At 40.5% G+C, this 21,482-nt stretch overlaps 1 protein-coding gene across 1 annotated transcript in view; it reads right to left on the reverse strand.

Annotated features, from left to right (window-relative positions):
- The window catches only part of LOC118121298 (inactive N-acetylated-alpha-linked acidic dipeptidase-like protein 2), a 162,823-nt gene extending 141,697 nt beyond the window's left edge, over positions 1-21,126 (reverse strand). The window contains exons 1-3 of the mRNA XM_047342998.1: positions 21,099-21,126; positions 15,941-16,084; positions 1,686-1,778 (exon numbers count right to left, since the gene is read on the reverse strand). Coding sequence (XP_047198954.1) covers positions 1,686-1,778; positions 15,941-16,084; positions 21,099-21,126 — 265 coding nt within the window. The remainder of the gene's footprint in view (positions 1-1,685; positions 1,779-15,940; positions 16,085-21,098) is intronic.
- Between the last annotated feature and the right edge of the window lie 356 nt (positions 21,127-21,482).

Genomic DNA, 21,482 nt, shown 5'->3' on the forward strand with positions numbered 1-21,482 from the left:
GGACTGAGGTTGTGTACTTTTAGCATCCCCCAACAAAACACAAATATCTGTTAAACGGAGATGACTCTGATAAGGGGCGGCAGTGGCTCAGGGGTTAGAGCGGTCGTCCTCGAAGCAGAAGATCGGCGGGCAAGATACGGAACTTGAATTGCCCCTTCTCTTAGAGAAAAGTGCTGCACACACTGTAGATGCACTGTGTGGATGTGTGTCTGAATGGGTGAATGTAAAACTGCACTGTAAAGCGCTTTGAGTTGTCATCAAGACTAGAAAAGCTCTATATAAATACAGACCATTTCACATAAGATCACTGCCTACATTTGATTCTTTCATACATAATACGGTTGCTGTTATTAAGATCAATACAGCGAACGTCAGGACAGTGCACCCGCTTTGTTTCAATCATAAAATATAATAATTCACAGTGGTTTGGGTTTGTCCATGCTGAGAACTTTTACTCACAGCTATATACTGTAACTCCACCTCTGGTTATTGCAGTGTGATGTATGCCATGAAGAGCATTCTCTGACTGTTGCAATACCAGGCATTCTAGAAGCACTGTGGCAATAACAGAGATGCCATTCTCTCTATTATAAATTTGTGTATCGTCCAAATGGTTCTGGAGTTGTTATTTCCAGTCAAAAAGACATTGTGTTGCTTTAAAGCCCTGTGTTTTGTCAACCCATCCATCTATCACCTGCCTTCCTCCTTCGCCCCTGTCACTATTGCCACAGTCACTAGGTCACCTGGCATAGTCATAATTTGTTAACCCGGCATAATAATAATTTGCTTAAACAGACAATCTTTGGGCTGGTTTGTCACTGAAAGAAAGTCTTGATATTCTAGTTCAAATTAGGACATCACTTCTTCACAAATTATTAGGTAAATACTGTTAGCTCATATTACACTTGATATACAAAATGCATTCACAAAGGAAGGACACACTACAGCATCTGATATCATGACTGATAACATAGCTAAAATTGGCACGCAATGGATGACAGATGATGTTGTATTTATCTGCAGAGTGGACTTTTTAAATAGTTTGTTATCTTGGGATTATGTTTATTAACTTTCTGATTGAAAGAAACTGGAAAAGGGACAAAATGGTTATCCAGACTCTGTCTGAAAACTATCTGTCTACCAGCACATCTAAACACACTAATTAACAATTTGTATCAGATATGTTTGATTTGCCCAAAAATCTTAATACCAATAATGTGCTGGCCTATTTCTTGGCTGGGAGCTGTACAATTCTGGATTCTCCGCTGGCTCCTGCTGTTTCCAGTCCTTCTGTCTGTTGTTGCCTCATTGGAGGCAGACGGATATGACAGTGGTATTGATCTTTTCATCTGCCTCTCTGTCAGTGAGTGGGCAGGTGTGTTTCCCAACACGTCAAACTATCACTTTCATCTTATCCATCATTTCTGCTGCTTGTCTTGAGCTAAAGCAAAATGGTAAGAGTGCTCTAATGAACAGGTGCATGTAAAGCTTTTGCTCGAAAGCATAGCACAGCTGTAGAACTATTAATTACCAACAGTCAGTGAGCAGCTTTATTAAAATATTCAAAACTGACAGAGTTTGGTAATATATTGAGTACGTGTGTGTGTGTGTGGGTGTGTGTAGAGAGAGAGAGAGATATATGTTTGCCTTTCTCGAAGTAAAAACTCCAAAGTATTTGTACGAACCTGGGTTCCTCCTTCCTTTCAGGTATCCCACGACATTGTAGATCTTCTTGTAGGACAGCTGGCTTCCAACCGTCAGCGTGATCTTCTTTCGCTCTGGGAAAAAGAACACAACAAAATCTAAGATAAAGAAAAAATAAAAATCCCCCGTTTCCTTCAATGGATGTCAAAAAGTGATCCTTGTGTTGACCATCAATTGTCAATTGGTTGTCATTATACATGCTAAGCGACACTAAATCATATTTCTTCTTTATTGTGGTGGTCCACTGTAAATGGTCTGTATTTATATATAGCAATGTTCTAGTCTTGATGACCACTCAAAGCACTTTTCAGTACAATACCTGTGAGAATCATGGTTTGTGACAAGTGTGAGTATAGGTGTGTGTGTGCACGTGTGTGATAGTGTGTGTGTGTGTGTGTGTGTGTGTGTGTGTGTGCATACGTGTGTGTCTTTGTTAGAAACCTTTGCATTTAAAACATTGTATTTTTCAACTATTTGAGGTCAATTTGGTTCTCATGCATTTTTTGAGATTGTCAATTCAAGAGTAGGATGAGAACAGTAAAGTAGCGCGTAGTGTTTATCACCAAGACACATTATGTGCATGTGTGCATGTGTGATTTCGATGCATCACTCTTGGCCAATGAGAGAACGACGGCTGTGATGAGTGGCTTTTATAAGCAGTGGCTTTTCAGCTGCTGAGGTTTCACCCGCTCCACTTCGACACTTACCCTCAGCGTTCACGTTTCATTGTAAACGTTTAATGTTTGTCAGGGGTTGTTTTTTTCCTAATTCTTATGATGGGATTTGTCTTTGTCCAAAAATATGAGGTATTAGCATATTCACAAGAGTGTACAGTACAGGCAGAGGAGAGCAGTGTATAGTAAACCCTGGCCACCTGTTCACTTGGTTTACACACCCTGACCTGTATACAAGTGTTAACATCCATCATAAAAAATGAGTTTACTGATTTCTTTTTTTTTGTTTTAACCACCGATGGTCTGTAATGAAATGCATTGACCTGTGTGTTCCACTTCTATCTGGACACACAATAGAATAAGTGCACTCTAGAAGATTTTCAACTCTTTACAGATTTTAAAAACATGGGAGACCACAGACACAATGACAAATGCAACCAATTTCAGTATTACAATCATCAGAATGTACAAACTAGATGATTTGGCCAGAATATAAGACCACACACTTGCCCTTTGTAGGAAACAATTTCACAGTGGTGATTCCAGAGACTTGGGATGTCACAGAAACTCATGTGATCAACCGGGATGTAAGAAGAAAAACAAACATGGAGGAAATTCAATGTAGTCAGCTTGCTACACTTGCACCGTGTTCTGTTTTGCAGCGAAAAACAAAAAAGGAGGGGAGAAAATATGGCTGAGCAGAAGCTTTTGCACCACAAGCTGGAGATGACTTGGAAATGTAATGTTTTTAGTTTCAGCTATACAGGTACACAACATCTGCTTGGTGACGCTTACTGGTCAGCTCGCTCACATTGGCAATGACCAAAATTGCATCTGAGCCGATTGTCGCAAATGTGAGACATGTTTGTTTTTTAATTGATTTGAGATCGATGAATGTTTCCAAATAAAATTCAGAATAATGTTTGATGAGGAATAAAATATTTTTTTCTAGCCTCCAGAATGTGTTTCGTTGATATACACTCAAAGTGACTCTACTGGTCACATTCTATTCTTAATTTGACCATGTACAGAGATGAATAAGAATCTAAATGACCCAAAATATATGGTAAATGTATTGTTCACAAGTGAAAGTCTGATGTTTGAACTGTCTCTCACAAAAACAGAAGAGGAAGACCACACACACACACACACACACACACACACACACACACACACACACACACACACACACACACACACACACACACAGTGCCACACAATGCAATTGGCAGAGCAGTCACTGGATACTGTGTCTGCCAGCTCTGCTTCCTTGCTGGACAACTGTGAGCGCCAGGGGCGGTTGGTGGCTGGATATCTGAGGGAAATAAAGAGGAGGTGCCAGTAAAGATGTGAAGCAGGGGCTCAAACTGTGTGTGACAGAGGTCCCCTGCCTACAGCGCCGCACCACAGCACGACAGCCCACTTTCCCGGCCCCTTGCTTTCCTCCTGTTTAATACATTATAAAAATTCACTGCCTTCTTTCTCATAGGTGCCATTTATCACTTTTGACACTGGCACAAATGACTTTGGCTAAAGAGCCGGGATGGAACATGTGGCCCCGTTTGTGTATTCAATCTGCAGACGCACACAGCCACAGAGATTTGTCATAGAGTAATTCCACCTCATGATGAATGGGTTTACAGATAGGGCTGTTTTTACAGGTAAGAGGTGACTCTGAGTTAAGTTTTGAGAGATGATGAAAATATTTAAAGGGACTGCAATATATGTCCGATGTCTTTTACGAGGTAAATGAAATGTGAAAAGGGAGAGCAGATATTCCCACAGCTCCCCTCCGTATCAACAGACTGCATAACTTTCGACTTGCTTGCTTCCAAACAGGGACAGAAACAGTGAATATCAATGGTAGGATTCATGCTGATTTCACCATTGTGTATCAGAGGTGTTAGACAGGCTGTGCCCCCCCTCCCCCCAAGCACAGCATTTCAGTCTCTGAAATCGCCCTTAAAACAGGAAACTGAACCTCTGTCTGCTTCAAGGAACATCACCATGACTGACCCTTAAAAAGACAAACTTCGTGACGAAAGTCTTCAACTGGTCATGTCATTGCATTTCGAAGCAACCTGACTGTTAAACAATGTCTATCATTTCTCAAAATGCTTCCTCTTTGGTTAATTTGGGATATAAGTTATTTCTATTTAAAATGGCCCCCCTGTGCAGAAGGCGCTGTTAATATAATTGTAGTGGTTTTAGAATGCTGCTATTAGAATGACAAAATCATGCCACACTTGACAATATGTCTTCATCACGTCTGTTCTTAGGATGTTTCTGGGCATCGACCTTAGGGCGGGACTGAGCAATGGAGTGGGCGTGTTTACTTGTGTTTTAGAATGGAACCACCGTGCAAGAAAGAAAAAAACAAAAAGCATGAATCTGATTCACTGCTTGGTTTTCACCGCTCCCTCACTTCATTCACTCCCTGGTTTGCTTGGCCGCCACCACAACCTCTGTCTCCCTCTCCGGTTAGGTTTCAAGTCTCTTCAAACAGGCTGCTGTTTTTCTTGTGAGAAAACCTCTCGTTCTTGTAGGAAAGAGAACGCTACTGATTGTTACAACATCTGACTCATTTAAATTACTTATGCGGTGTTATTTGACAAAAATGATTGAATCATTCATTTTAGAAGATACCAAGGCTGTAACAGAGAAGCTCAATCATTCTGATTAATGTGATTTTCATCTTAATAAAACCTATGTATTAATTGTCCTACCATAAAAACTGTCTTGGAGCACCACACACTGCATTGCTCACATTTTGGTGGTGATTACAAACTTTGAAACCCCACCTGTTGCCACAAGACAGTAATCACAGCTTGCAATAAAGTGAGCTGATTTTATCACCCACAGACCCATACATTTAAACAGTAAGTGCCACCTAATGAAAAGAGCTGATATAGAGTCTAAGTTCAGAAGCATCTCACTGCCGTTCTCTGCAGGCCATTAAATGCAGAGTTGAGAGGAAAAATCAGTTAGTGAATGTGGGAAACCTGCACACAGCAATCAATAGTGGTGTAATTAAAGGGCCTGGGAGTCCTTTCTATAAAGCCATTTCAAGTTGCTCTGCTTCGCCCGCCTCTCCCTCCGCAGCCTTGCTTTGTAATTGCCACGGAAATCTGTTACACTTTTGGCATTTGTTCTGAGTGGGAGAGGGGGAAAGGTGGGGGAGAGAGAGAGAGAGAGAGAGAGAGAGAGAGAGAGAGAGAGAGAGAGAGAGAGTAAGGCATGAATATTGGTTCAAAAGTTAATAGAGGAAACAAGATTGAGACAGAATTTGAATTCGGAAATCAAAGCTTCAATTTTTCTGACTCTAATTGGTTTAAGGTGATTGTGTTGGATTACATGTACATGTGCGTGGGACAGACACACACACACACACACACACACACACACAAGCTGTTTTCAGACATCTCCGGGGAATGGGCGCACAATTGGGTCTGGACTTTCTCCTTACACACAACAACAACTCAGCAGGAGATTCTACGGTCTGATGTGACCACAACACAGAAATCTCCAGACTATTCAGGAGAGGGGTGGCACCAAGGCAAGGGCAGGATGTGACATATTACTTTCGCTGCGGAGATCGCATGTTTCTGTTTCCAGCACATCGACACCGGCGTCGGCTCCCACCAAACGTTTTCTGGGACATCTTTGTCTGTGTCTTCTACGTGTAAGGCTTCTTCATCATTTTTGTGTCCATGGCGCGTTAGAAACGTCATCAACACACTCACTTGATCGCGGAGAATCCTCCGAATGATCCGCTGCTGTTTTCTCACACGCAGCCCATCTAGGGAATGTGATGAGACAGTGTCTGAATGCAGCGAGCGATAGATAGATAGATAGATAGATAGATAGATAGATAGATAGATAGATAGATAGAGAGGGGGAGGCTGAATGACACTATTATGATTAAGATTGATATTTAGATTGATTAACAATTAAGCATCTACATCTAAAATGTGTCAAAGTACACATGTTAGTGTACTACTGTACTATTACTATTGTTGTACATTTACTGCACATCTGTAAAGCTGATAAACAAATTGTGTATGGTTGTGGCTGGTAACATTTACTTCTGATTAAGTTAAGCTCCATCAAACAGTGACAATCTTGGGCTTTGACCTCAACCCTGTCCAAATCCTCCAGGATGAACTGGGAGTGACTCATGCATGTGTCTGAATGGAATCAGGACCTCACACACACACACATTGGTCATTAAGTCTTGCAGCCCAGTTCATCCCAGATTAAAAGAAAAGTATGCAACTTGTTATATTGTCAATAAGCTCTAAGAGAACATTATGACTAACCGCAAATAAAGATTTAATAGTTGAGCCAACCTCCTCAATCAAACGTTTAAGTGGTGTTTTATGATGTGCAGGCAGGATAATGTGATTCTACTTCTACAAGCCCCTGCAGTCTTGTCATCAACTTACCCTCACCCCAGTGATGCTCCTGAATTCAAGTACGTCGAGAAGCGTGTGCATGCTTCTCAACAGCAGGGACATGTGTGTGGTGTCATGTCCGTGCACGTGTAAATGTGTGAGTGCAATCAGTCCATCGGGCCAGGGTAACCAGGAGCTTGCGGCACACCTTAGAGGTGGTGATGGACTAGCTTTGTAATTGTCTGGTCAACAGACAGACCTCTCAGATAGAGTCAGAGCCAAAGCCACGAGGCCTGATGGGGGCAGAGTGTGTTCAGTGAATTAATCAATCTAAAAGGGCTGAAGATGAGAGAGATGGACATGCACTATCTCTCTCTCACACACACACACACACACACACACACACACACACACACACACACACACACACACACACACACACACACACACACACACACACACACACACACACACACAGAGAGAGATCTCCATGACAGCAGAGGACATTATATTGACTTGCATTGATTTCCTGGAGACTTACTTCAACCTTAACCATAGTAACTACTTGTCTAAACCTGACCTAACCTTGTCTTCTAACATGTCTTCCACTGAAGAAAAGTCCCCAGCGACTGTGTGTATTTAGGTTCCCACAACATAAGAAGCCCCCCCCACCCACACACACACACACACGACTCTTAAATGTATCACTGCTTAACTTAACTCCCCTTTTTAGGACGGTATACAATAATGTGCAATGGGAAGACATTTGGATGTGCTGGCCGTGTGTGTACCCCAGAAATCATCTTTTAACTGCCTGGATACTAAACAGTTGGTAAGGAGCCCAAAGAGCCAGATGTATTCAGGAATCTTTGGAGAGGATTTGGCAAAGCTATACAAGATGAGCTTTCTCGCAAACATATATTTGTAATCATAAAAAATAAAGTACTGATAGAACTTACAACGAGCGAGAATCTTTTAAGAGATCCATTTATCACAACTGGACAAAGTGTGGCAAATAAACACTGGCATTAACAGATTTGTACACACACAATACTGAAAGTAGTACTGAAAGTAGTACTGAAAGTAGTACTGAAAGTGCTGTGAGGGCAACTGCACGATCTCTTTCAGGTCTGGCGATCTCCATGGAGGCCCCCTGAGCAATTAACCAATGACCAGCCAATACAGCCAGCCTTAATTGAATGGGAATTAAAAGAGAAAAAATAAGAAGAAAGGGAATTAAAAGGAGTGGAGAAAAAAATGAAAGGAGGCAGACGGATGGAAACAAATGATACTGGGATCCCAAGAGTGGTCAGAGGTGCAGCCAATCGATTGGAGACAGATTACATCTCTCTCGTGCTCTCTCTCCCTTTTCACTCTCACTCTCTAATGCCCATTCTTTCCCTCTTTCCAACTCATTGGACGTAATGGGAACACTTTGAAAAGACACCTACCTCGCAGAACTATTGGATGTACCGAGAGCGGGGACAATGTGACACACACACACACTCTCTCTCTCTCAGATTGAGGACAAACTATTTGGATACATGACCCACACTAAATATGCACTGATAAAAAATTATAATCTACAGCATACCATTGAGTGACCCCTCAAACCACTGAAAAGACAGTAAACCAAGATAACCCGCAAGTATATCAAATATTATATCAAACAATAAGTATCCAAGAGTGACAAGTAAAAGCTACCACCAGGAGCTTGCCGCTCACAACTGAAAACATGTCTGAGGGAAGAGTAGCTCACTAAGCACAATAAGCCCCCTCCCCCCGCACTGATGGATCAACTGTACTCATATGTGTCCACTGGTTTTTGGGGGGTACAGCATTGATTGTCTGTGTGAGTCACTTGGGCAGCATGGGTGCGTGACAGTTACAAACTCAGTGTGTGTGCGTGTGCATGTGCGTGTGCATGAGTGACTGTTATCTGTGCAACATGGGAAACAGCAGAAAGCAGTGTTCCAGTCGGTGACCAGCAGCTTGGATTTATTGGGGAATAAATGGAAATGGACAGACCATACATGCGTACAATGGGAAAACATGCTGGCAACAGGAGATGACGACTCCCTCGCATCAACCCCGGAAAACTGCTGGGGTAGGAGGTAAATAGGGAAGGAGGGGGGGATGAGTGAGTGGAGGCTTGAGAGAAAGATGAAGGATTGAGAACGAGGGAGAGCAGGAGCAGGAGGTGGCAGTGTGGTAGAGGCAGAGGGTGAGGATGCTGGGATAAAAAGGAATTTACACTCTTAAATGTAAGAATTACCCCTTAATACTGTATCGTCTCATCTCTCCTTTGCTTCCACATAGATGCACACTCTGCCACCTCAATATGCTTGATCCCTCTAGTTGAGCAGTACTATGGGGAATCATGCAAACATTGCAAAATTGTATCAAACCAGTGTCATAATGGCTAAAAAATGACATAAGCAACCAGTATAGACAGACCTGTTGAACAAATATACTTAAGTGTCATTCCCCAACTTAACCCTCATGGGTTTAGTTGCTCAAATGCAATTCCAAAGCAGTCACAGTTATGACCCTGTTTATGGTAAAAAAAAAAACAAAGTGGCTTAGACCGAGCCACACAACTCTATTCTAGCCAATCACCAACAAGGAGGCGTTTGAGCTTGTCATATAGTTCCAACAGCATCATTGAATTGTCAAGCAGGAGAGGAAGCAGAGGAGCAGCCAAGGAGGAGAAAATCTGAGCAAAAACTTAAATAAAAGAAATTCTATGATCCAAGGCCATATAGTCATGAAGTGAACAGCGGGGGGGGGACCAAAATCTCACAAGTCATTATTCACACACAAGATTAATATTTATGTATTTTGTTATTTAAAACAATGTTTCATACTGTATTGTAAGTCCGATGTGTGCTTGGTAATTTAAACATGTTTGTGTGTATTTTATATAATATTATGCACACCGTCCTCAAACCAGAAGTAGTAGAACGGCGTCTTATGCAACTAGCGATATAGCATTCATGGAAACAAATAACGTAAATGAGTGCCAACATTTCTGTATCGATCATGACGAGCTGCAAGAATATGCTGGACCAGTTGGGTTTGGATGTTCTCGAGCATACACGAGAACGGAAAAGTAAAGCTACAAGCAACACTCATTAAAATACGATGTATCCGCCTCTGTTTTTGTTGTTGTGCTTAAAGTTAGCGCTAGCATTAGCTGGGAGAGCGGCGCCGTATACAGACGTATACAGTGACGTCATGACGTTGCTCTTTGAACGGCACTGGCCTGTGGAAAGGCAACTGCGCCAGCATTAGCACCAGCCCGGAACTGGAAATTGGTTCACGTTAGTGGAAAAGGGATATTGGACAAACTGAATGCAGAGCTGCGAGAAACAGTACATGAGCTGCACTACACCGTAATTCCTTAAACGTTCAAAGTTTCATAGTGACTATTGCGGACGGCTGTGTTTCTCTGCTTTTTGTCATAGCATAACAGCTTTATTATTATAATTCATTAGTCAATTTACAACTCAGCTGCATTAATATCAGGGAAGTGTTCCAATGGCGAACACTTCATTGCCAAGACTAGGTTCAGAAATTCAGCCGTGGACTTATTAGGTGGGACCAGCTAGCTCCCCGAATTACAGGCACACAGAGACAGACTTACAAGGCCAATAACAAGTTCAACCAGCTCGCCAATGCAGAGGCCCACCAGGACTACCAAGGCTGGGGTGGAGACCCCAGGGAGTTGAAAGAGATGAACATGGAGACATACATGGTTCCGAGATAATGAACCCGATGACTTTGATATTCCCAAGTTTTCCTCCGCCATTATATTGATATTTTTTGGCTTTAATTTAAATATCTCCACAATTATTGGATGGATAGTTTGGAAATTTGGTACAAATACAATATGTCCAAAACTCTAGTTTATGACCAAATACCTGCAAAAGAAACCTCACCTCCCCGATCTTCACTTTGACTTAGGTGCATAGCAGTAAATATTAGTACAATGAAACTCTAACTAAGTCGGTGAACGATGACATAAAAACAATTGGAACCATAGATTTTTGGTAAACTCTATACATCTTAATTTGCCTCAAATGTCATTTTCATTGTTGTGAACATAAATTCACCCACTGTACTGAATTGGTGGCAGAAAACTCACAGCCACATATCTCAGAATTTCAATATGGTTAAATGTCACTGGAGGTAGTAAAGAAATACACCGTTTTGCAATTTCGTTCAAAGTCATTCCTTCATTGCTTATTTCACCTTGTTCACTAGTATATTCTGTTCTCCTGCTTGGCTTCTTTGGGCTCCTGTCTCTCTATATTTCTACCCACCACTCTCCTGTTTGAATGACAGGAAGACATCCTCACTGCCCTCTTATCATCTATTCATCTCTCTCAGGGAAATTAAAGTCTCACTATATATTTATTTTCTTTCCTTGTCTTTTTTGAGTAATATATTCTGCTTGAATTTATTTGTGGCTATCTTAAAAACAGACTAAGACACTGTGCCACTTGCTGATTTCTGTCCTTCATAAGAGTACCTCCATGCTGAGTGTCGTTTTTTTCCCCACAAGAAATGTATGGCCATTTTTGAGGGCCTGTAAAGTACTGCCCCAATTCCTTTATATTTTAGTGGCTTATTTTTCCATCAAGGAGGAATGTGGAAACAATCATCAAGTACATTCATAAGAAAGTATCTCTTTTATGCAATCTAGCTATTTCCTTTTGTGTGAAGGACAGTCTCACGGGCTGCTACAGTAAGATCGTGTCACTGCATCTCTTCTCTCACCTCATTCACTATAGGTTAATTAACAACTGCATCTCATTTATGATGATCTGACCATGAGGCTCACCCAAGAGCCAAGTCACATTTCAAGGCAATCAAAATTGTACTGCAATAAAATAGTTCAAGTAATTAAGCAGCAAAAAATAACAAGAGCAAGGACGGCATACAACTACAATAAAACCGGAATGTAATAAAAAAATTGTAGGGAGCGGGTCTATATATAACGTTCCTCTGACTGCTAATGTTTTTAGAGGCTTTTTTTTTAAGATTGCACTTAGTTAAGAAAGATATGAAATAATGAAGTGAGGGAAACATTCTACACGAGTCACTGACCAGCCTGCTGGGCGACAGGTACAACCGCCTATAACATATAGATTAAATGTTATCTCTGCATGCCTCCTTACCTTTGTTCCTATTGCTTTTTCGTTATCCGCACTTTAGGGTCAACAGATATTGACTCTTTAAGCTCAACACCAAAACACTTTGGATTGAAGGAGCGAAGAGCAATTACTTTGTGCCTTAGAAAAGTGGAGAAGTTTCTGAAGCAGCATTCAGATGCTAAGAGCTGTTAATTTCCCTCTCCTGGCATCTATTAAAGCCCTAAAACCTAAAATATGTCCTCCAAAGTTACATACTACTACTTACAAGTTGATGTGTTCGAAGGGTTTTTATTCTTTGTATTGCTCTCTACAACGTTAGAAACATATTAGTAATAGATAACAATAGTCTTGAGTTAACTACAAGCTTGGTCCTGATTGCCAGCTCTGACCCAGCTATGTTAGCAAACAGCTTGCAAAACACCATGTACACTTCGTTATCTGAGGTATGCTATGGCGAAACCGTGTAGAAAGCCCCATCCCTCACGTCGACTGGATTGGCTCCTTATGTATGTGCTATTTGGAACCCTGGCAAACTGAAATCCTTTTCTGGACACCGCCATAAGCAAACTGCAGTTGAAGGTGGAAACTGTGAGTGTTTAGAGATCAATCAGCAGATCAACCTCAGCGATTTCGAAAACTGGTGAAAGTGTTGCTGAGGTTTGGCGTAGAGTGTGGGATGTCACGTGCTTAAGAGAGTAAAAGTACATAATTCTGATTTACAACACGCTTAAAGAAATGATTATTACATATAACCTGCTGTGTTAAGAAAAATTAATCATATGGGATTTAAGTATGAAGCCTCTGGTAAAATGAATGACATGTAACCAGAAGTAAATTCACTATAGTAATTATTAATACAATGTGATTATTAAGGCCAAAGGAATCAAGGCCATAAGAGTTTAAAGTGTTTTTCTTTATTTTCCTGTCACTCTGTGTGTGAGTCAGTGGATGTCATGTATCAGCTTTTTGCTAATACTAGTAAATGAATACATACATCATGATAAAATCATATAAAGTCACAAGAATCAGCTCTGCATTCATCTAAGGTAGCATCAATAAAGAAACACAGAGGCCCTCATACTGCATCACATCAGTTCAGATGTAGACAGGCTGATATGCAGTATTAAATGAAAAGCTAAAACTGTCCTCACAATGTACACCAGCAGATCAGTAAATCTCTCGAACCTTTGACTGCCTCTGTCACCTACTCATCTCTCCCAGTCTTCTGCTTGTTAAGGGCAAAATGACCCTTCTCTATTTTAAGGTAACCACTGATCCCATAGATCACTAATAGCTTTCATGTTCAGCACTTATCGCTGAAGTACTCTGGATAAGGCGTCATCATGTTCTGGCTGAACTGCGACTCCATTCTGTATTTTGTCAAGGTCTAGTGGACTTGAGAGGTCTCAGGCACTTGCATGCACTGTGTTATTAAGAATATACCTTATTTCTACCAGTGAAAATCTGTGAAAGAATCGGAATATAAATCCCTTGATTTTTATTTACCATTAAAATGTAGTGCATAAAGCTTGAGTTTGTACTGCTCCCGACTATTTCAGCTTGCAGGGTTGCCTTTTTCTGCTATACTGAAGACATGTGCTGCTTTGACCCCCTCCCTATGAGTCCAGCTTCCAGTAGCACATGCCCATATGTACTGGGGTTCCAATAAGTATATTAGGTGATCACATGACACCCAAATTAAAAGACACATCCATGAGCATTTTGTGGCATAAAACTTTGCCTGTTTGTACCATGCTGTCATTTATATAGTTAGTTCACTGTATTTTTTATATAGTTAGTTCAGTCACTAATCACTCCCTTCACAAAGTTATATATTCCACATATCATGAATCAGAGAAAGTATGTCATGACATTTATAAGCTTTTTGCAGGGAGAGGGAATTATGTCTTTGGGGCATACTGTTCATCAAGTAACGTTTCTTGAAGAAATTAGAGTTAAAGGGAGAAATAAAAAGAAAGACCAAGAGAGTTTAGTTGCAAAAACACTGGATTATAGAGCCACAGTAGAGATGAGACAAATATGTGATTCAACCAAGCTGTGAATGCTGAGATTCCAGGTTATGACCTGCACCAGTCAACGTACAGCAGAAATGATATGCTATGGGAGATGTGGTTAGTGGGTTAAGCACGCAAAAACAAGCAAGAACATGCAAAAACATGTTTTTTTGTATGTTGATTTCCATTGTCTTGTTTTAATCCGAGCAATGATCCAAAACACAAATATATTTAGGTCACAATTATATAAAACAGAGAAGCAAATCCTGACAGATGATTCTTGGTACAGTATTTTCATATGGGTAATTACTTCAATGATTATTCAATCATCAAAATAGATTATTTGCCGTTGATCACCAAATTAATTAATCGAATAATAATTTCCCCTCTAGTCTGAATCTCATACAAGAGGGGCACTTTCAGTGTAATTATAGACACATAACAGTGACAAGCCGTGGTACTCTCCTCAGTGTGATTGAAAGGGATCCCTGCAGAGCTCGCAAATGGATTGCAGCAGGAGGACAGATTATATAATCAAGACTGATATCGTGTCTGACGCTTGATAATTGAATGTTTCATCGTTTCATAGTGAACTTTACAAGCCAACAGGAATAGACACAGATAGTCACTATCTCTTCCCAGCATCCTTCCATCCGTCCTGTAGCGCTTGACTTAGAATGTGATGACAGAGGGCTAAGAAAAGTAAGTGCAGACATTTAGACCCAGCCCTGCCCTGCAGCTCTCACTGGATGAACCTGGACCATTCCTTAGACTTAATATGAAGAATATACATGATATACTCCCTGTTACAAATAAAGAGTGAATCCGCATGGATGCAAGCAATAGATATCATAACCAGACACTCAAATGACCTCAGCAGGTTTAAATTTAGATTGACTTGTAACTGAAGAGCTTTGGCCCCTTTTCTTCTTCATTATGCCACCAAACTCTTGGGTCAGGCCATTGATCTTTCACCTTGACAACTGCACTTCTGAAGTGGCAGGCCTCCCTTTGAGCACAGACCTTCCGTTTTGTCCAGAATGCAATGTGTGTGTGGTTTTCCTTTAGACTTGAAGAGCAGATATTACTCTGCTGCTCATCATGCCTGCCCAAGTTGATTTAGATTCACAGATACGTGCCAAGGGAGCAAATCCAGGGTTTGTACCCATAAACTTGAACTCAATCATATAGGGGCTTGCCCTCCTACTTGGTCACTGCGCTCCTCTGAGGAACATAGTCTGCCATTGCATCCCTACACACAAGGCAATCACAGTCCAGAATATTCTCGATTGTGGTTCCCCGATGGTGGAACAAGCTGGCGAAGCCTTTCCTTCTAACAACCTACAATGAACAGCAAGCCCTTCTGGTGGACCTGTTGCACGTAGCACTTAGAACTTTAAGGTCCCCTGTGACACCTCAGTTGCTTTGGATAAAGTCTGCCAAATGAATTAATGAAAAAATGAATATCAATGCAGACACAGCAGCCTGCCAGCCTTATCCCCCATATAATCTGTACCTCAATCATGCACAAACAAATCCTTCACTTGGAGTTGGCTCCAAGGGGATAACCCATCATTTATATTGGCCAAAAGCTGATATACAATCTTTTTGTCACATACTGTATATTTTCAAACACAAGAAATTCCCAAATAGAGTACAATTTAGGTGGAGAGCAACACCCTACAGGAGCAATGACACTCATCTCCCTCCGGAGAGCAGGGATACAGCTCTCACTCCAGGGGTAGGGCAAAAGAAGCAGTGACCTTGGCTCCCTTTATGTTCCTTGTACCCACACAAGACACCAAAGAGGACATGATATCCACAAAGCACATAGTACTACTGAAACAAAAATAGAGAACAGTGAAGCAACAAAACAATCTGTACATTCCCAAATGCTGTAATTATTTCTGTTATTACTGATTATGTTTGAAATGATAAAAAAAAGAAAAGAAAAAGGTTTTACGCATGAATTATTACAGATAAGGAATAAATACCTGTGTTGGAAGGCATGGCAAGAGGAACGCAGGAGTCTCCTTGCCCTGCTGATGAAGAGGACAGTAACTTCTTGGCCAGGAAGGCAGAGATTGGCTGAACCAACAGGGATGTCAGACTTCCTCCGGCCTCTCTTGACAGCCCAGCTAGAGACAATGCAAAAATACACATGGAGAATCAGAGGAAATCAAAGCCCTGGAGTGAGAGGAGAAGAGTCATGAAAAAAAAAAGTGTAACATGTCATTTCTAAATCAACAGTGTTCTGTTTTTGGTTCCCTTCTGTTTCCTACATCAATATTTCATCATATATTACGTAGACTTAGTAAAATAGCAATCTTCTCGAATGTAGTCTAGAACATCTAAATAGGTAAACATGTACCACCTATACAAGGTTACAAAGTGCTTCACAAAAAAGTCCATGGCAAAATTAAGATTTTATTGAAATAAAATATATTCTGTTCAAGTTAGTCATGGAGTTCCACAAGGCTCTGTCCTTTGGCCGATACTCTTCATCTTATATCTGCTCTCTTTAGGAAACATCATCAGAAAGTACCACATACACTTCCATTGTTAGGAGACGACACTCAGCTGTACATATCTATGAAGCCTAATGAGTCGAATCACTAAGTCCAACTTCAGGAATGTCTCAAGAACATCAAGGCCTGGATGACCTAAAACGTCTTACTTCTAAATTCAGATAAAACTGAGGTCATTGTAATGGCCCTAAACATCTGAGAGAAACACTGTCTGACCAGATAGTCACCTTGGATGGTGTTAGTTTGGCCCCGAGCTCCACCGTGAGGAACCTGTGAGTTATGTTTGACCAAGACATGTAATTTGACCCACAAATAAAACAAGTCTCTAGGACAGCTTTCTTCCACCTGCGCAATAATATGACAATTAGGAAAATCGATGCTGAGAAACTCGTCCACGCATTTGTTACCTCTAGACTGGATTACTGTAATTCTTTATTATCAGGATGTCCCAGTAAGTCTGTGAAAAGCCTCCAGTTGGTCCAACATGCTGCAGCACGAGTGCTGACAGGAGCTGGAAGGAGAGATCATATTACTCCTGTCTTAGCTTCGCTGCATTGGCTCCCTGTAAAATTCAGAATAGAATTCAAGGTCCTGCTCCTCACATACAAAGCCCTTAAAGGGATAGTTGGGCTTGTGGACACTCTGACACCTCACGAGCAGTATGGAGGCATGTTGTGTTTTATTCTGTTGTTCTATTACATCCGAAGAAGTGTTCACCATTTACTTCAATTGTGTTGGATTCGGCTGCAGCGCTTTTTACCCCTGAGACTCCAGAAGTGTTTTGTGGACTTCAACACTTCACCTACCCCTCCATCGGCATAATGGTGAGTAGCTGATGAGTGAATTTAAATTTTTCTGTGAACTATCACTTTAACAATCATGCCCATTCATATATATCAATGGGCTCGTAACACCATATTGTTTAAATAGATCACCTTTGTCCCAAAACAGAGGCTCTCTTGTGGTTCCTAGCATCTGTAAGAGTAGAATGGGAGGTAGAGCCTTCAGCTTGTTGCTGTTATCATTAATAACATCTTTACATCCATAATTATTACTCTTATTGTTTTCATTATAACCAGTCAGACCTGAAACCTGATGGTGCACAACTGTTCCTGGTCTCTCTCTCCTCCCCCCCAATTATTTTACAATCAAAATGATCTCCCCGTGTGTGTGCACAGACTGCTACCACAGCAATGGATCTGGCACAAATTTGAACTCAAATAAATTTTGTACTAGAAAACTATGTTCTGCATTAGCAAATGTTTGAGTCATGTCAGACAGACATGAATAAAACATTGTATTACAACAATTTGCATGGGGCTCCATTGATATAATACAAAAAAGATTTTTCACATTCTGCTGAAAAAATAACACCTTGAATCTGACAAAATCTTATTTTTGGCACACTTAGTAAAAGGAAATGATGGGTGATTAAAAGCCTCATCAGTTATATTCCCTGCATAATCAAATAATTGATGTGAGTATCTGTTACGAGAGGTTAAGTCCGGATTGTGAGGCTGACCTGGTAATCAAATGGTTATATCTCTCATGATGGTCTGTTCCATCAATGCAAACTATTAAATTAAGTACTGTTTATAAATAGACATCAATAATAATTTAGTTCGTTTTTTCTGTGGGAAGGTAAATTATCTTTGAAACTTTGTAATTTGGAGTTTTAAAATATCCATAATGAAAATAATAATGGAATGACAAATACATATGTTTTCAAGGATCTTTCTTTGACAGACAGTCTGTGGTTCCTGAAAAATCCAGTTATGGTTTACAGAGACATGCTGGACTCGATCTGAAGAGGAAAATCATTAGTTGCAAACATTGACTAAAGATTTAAATAGTTTGCTGAAAAAAGATGGATCCAAGAATATCCATGTCACCAAAGTTTCACACCACTGAAGGATATGATGACGGTTAGTCTGATCATCTTGAAAATCCAGTGAGTTGGGGAAAAAAGTCAAATTGAAGGAAATATAATCACAGCTGCACCTTCTGTTGAGTTATGACATTAAATAACCACCAAGAAAGTTTATTTTTCCAGAACATTGTGATGTAACAGTGAAGATGACCTTTGACCATTTTCATTCAGACTAAATCTATTTGCCCAACATGAATGGATTGCCTAAAGCTGTCTCTGATGCCAGGTTCATTATGTCAACGATGTGTTTTGTGAGGTCAAACTAACCATGACCTTTAACGACCAAAATCGAGTTCACCCTTGAGTCAAAGTCAACTTTTGTTTAGTTTGATGACATTTCAAATGGCATGTTTGAGGGATACCAATCACGACTGTGGGACAATGTGGAAACCTAAAGCTCCTGGGTATAATTGTTGATTCGTGTTGAGACATTCAAATGAATAAATAAGAAATGAGTATTAAAAAAAACAAATGGCCGAGATGGAATTTTGACATCTACATTTAACATGAGGACATAACCCTAAATAAACGGTAAGTGAATGGAATGTGGGGAGCATTAGATTGGGGGGGGTCAGTATTTAAGGCAATGCAACGGTAGAGATGGTTCAAATGAACATTTAACAGTCCTACTTGCAGTCTACCACCTAAAGGCTACCTGGTCGGAGCTGTGCACCTCTGTGAACTGTAAGCACATATTCATGGAACTGGCCAGTAGCTGTGTGTGATATTGCTTGCTGTAATTGGCTGAATCAATCATAAAAAAAAAAGAACCCAGGAGAAAATGTGTGTATGTGCATCGTTTAAATTTGTAAATGTGTTTTTAAATTGAATGCAAATGAACTGCCCTTAAATTATTTTGAGAGCAGGAGGGCCTGAGCATTTAATTGAAAACATGACACAAAGGGTCACTTTGGCAACCCAGGTAATTATTCATCAATACACATCTGCAACTTAACAACCCTTCACGAACTATTTCAGAATTAAGATGGTAGCTATAGGGTAAGCATATACTCTTACAGATAAATTGCCATATATAAACCAGCCTTATGTGTCCTTTTGCCTCACCTCAACACCATGTTTATAGTATCCTCATATACTTTTACAATATCTCTGCTCAGTGTTTTTAGGAAATCCCTTTATTATTATCCAATTACCAGCAAACAGGAAATTGCTGACTGAGACGATAATGTGTACTTTGGTCTCTACAATATCTCCACACACAAATAGAAGCTGGAATTAGCCATAACCAAGGACATCATAACTCATTACAAAGGCATGCATCCTTTGTCCTTAATATCTCATTTCCTCAGCCAGTTGCTTCTTGCATACCCCATTAACTTAAACATATTGTTACTTTTCTGCCTCTCTCGCAACTGATCCCCCCTCGCCCAAGTTTGGAATAATCTATACTCTAATTTAGGCAGTGAGGACAAGTTCAGCAAACCTTGAAAAGTCCCTTGTGGTTTCTTTAAACCAAACCTATAGTCAATAGATTTCTGTGTAACAGCAGCATCCTGATTTGATAAATAATCTATGAACGAGATGGGAGACCAGACGCATGAGAAGAAGGGGAAAGAGGGAGAGGTGAGTAGAAAAAAACAAGGGGGAGCAGAGGAAAAGGCAGATCAGGAGAGGTTGGAGAAAAAAAAATGTCCTGAAAGGAGATCAACGTTTTAAGGTGAGGGGACCATGCAAGGCAGGGAGTGAATGGAAGATGAAGTGACAAGTAAGGACAAGGTCGAGAGAGGATGAGCAGAGAGGACAGAGGGGAGCTGACTTGAGGAGTTGGAGGGTGAATAAGAAGAAGGAAATACTAAGTTAAGATGTTACCGAGACGGTAACTAAGGAATAACTGATGATAAATAAAATGCGTCCTGAATAATTAAGGACCAAAGAGAGCTGTGCGTCATTCTCACTAGTTACTAGGATACTTCATTTTTAGAATAACCAAGCCGTTTATTTCCCTCCTATAAAACTGACTGACGCCTTAATTACAACATTATAAAAGATTTTCAGCAGAATAAATTAATAGCAATCGAGTTGCTGCCACCAGTGGATTTGCATGTGACAGCAAGATTAGTCTTTAGAGAAGTTAAGAAATGTCTGTAACAGCCGCACAGAGAAGACTGAACACTGTAGAAGTTTTTACCGGATCCCATTTTTCTTGCAGTGTGAACAGCAAACCTCAGAAACACATTTGACTTGTTTTAGAAAGATTGACGTAGCATATGTTAGATGAGAGAATGCATTGTGCAACAGCAGCTCGTGGAACAGAGAGTAACCCAGACATGACACCATCACTTCAGCTCTCTATTGAGTTGAGGTGTGGGAGGAACTATTCCAGGCTCCCCTGGTTCCAAAGGTAAAAAGGTCCAATTCATGTTTTCCCATAGACAATGTTATATAATGGATGCACTGTGTTATACAAGCAACTGTGTTGAAAAATGTCAGGTTGATTAACAAAAAGAAGTGGAGAAATGAACTATAACTCAAAAAACATTGAGTCACTAAGTTTAAAAGTCTGCCCCATGATGCACTAACAAGAGCAGAGGCTGACAGAACTAAGAATAACGGAAACACAATCTGAAGCTTAAATAGGTTCAGTTTTTAGAGTGAATCTTGATCATTCAGATCATTCAGCAGCGATCTTAAATCTTTAATGTTCTCTTCATAGCACCGTCACACAAGACTCACAATCCGACCATTTAGACCCATCAGCCATGCCTAAATGACAGAAGTTAAAAATGTATAATTGGTGGCAGGAACATGACAGTTTTGTGCATGAACATCTCAAGGGACTTTGAGGGGCCCCAAGCAAAAAGGGACCCGGTGGGTTTTCCAATCACGTCTGGATAAAGTACCCACCTTCTCTGCAGTGCTGAACTGTGAACGAACAGAAAACTAAAGACTTGCAGCAACCTCCTCTGCTGGAGTATTGTATGGAGTAACTATTCCATAGGAGAAAACCTGTTTGCAGACAGTAGACATCGAAGCCAGAAAGCTAAGAGGCTTACTGTTGCCACCAAGCTCAAAATAACATAAAATCCAGAACCCAAAATACAATGAGATAATGTAGCC

This window comes from Hippoglossus stenolepis, chromosome 14, assembly GCF_022539355.2.
Source record: "Hippoglossus stenolepis isolate QCI-W04-F060 chromosome 14, HSTE1.2, whole genome shotgun sequence".
Lineage (NCBI taxonomy): Eukaryota > Metazoa > Chordata > Actinopteri > Pleuronectiformes > Pleuronectidae > Hippoglossus > Hippoglossus stenolepis.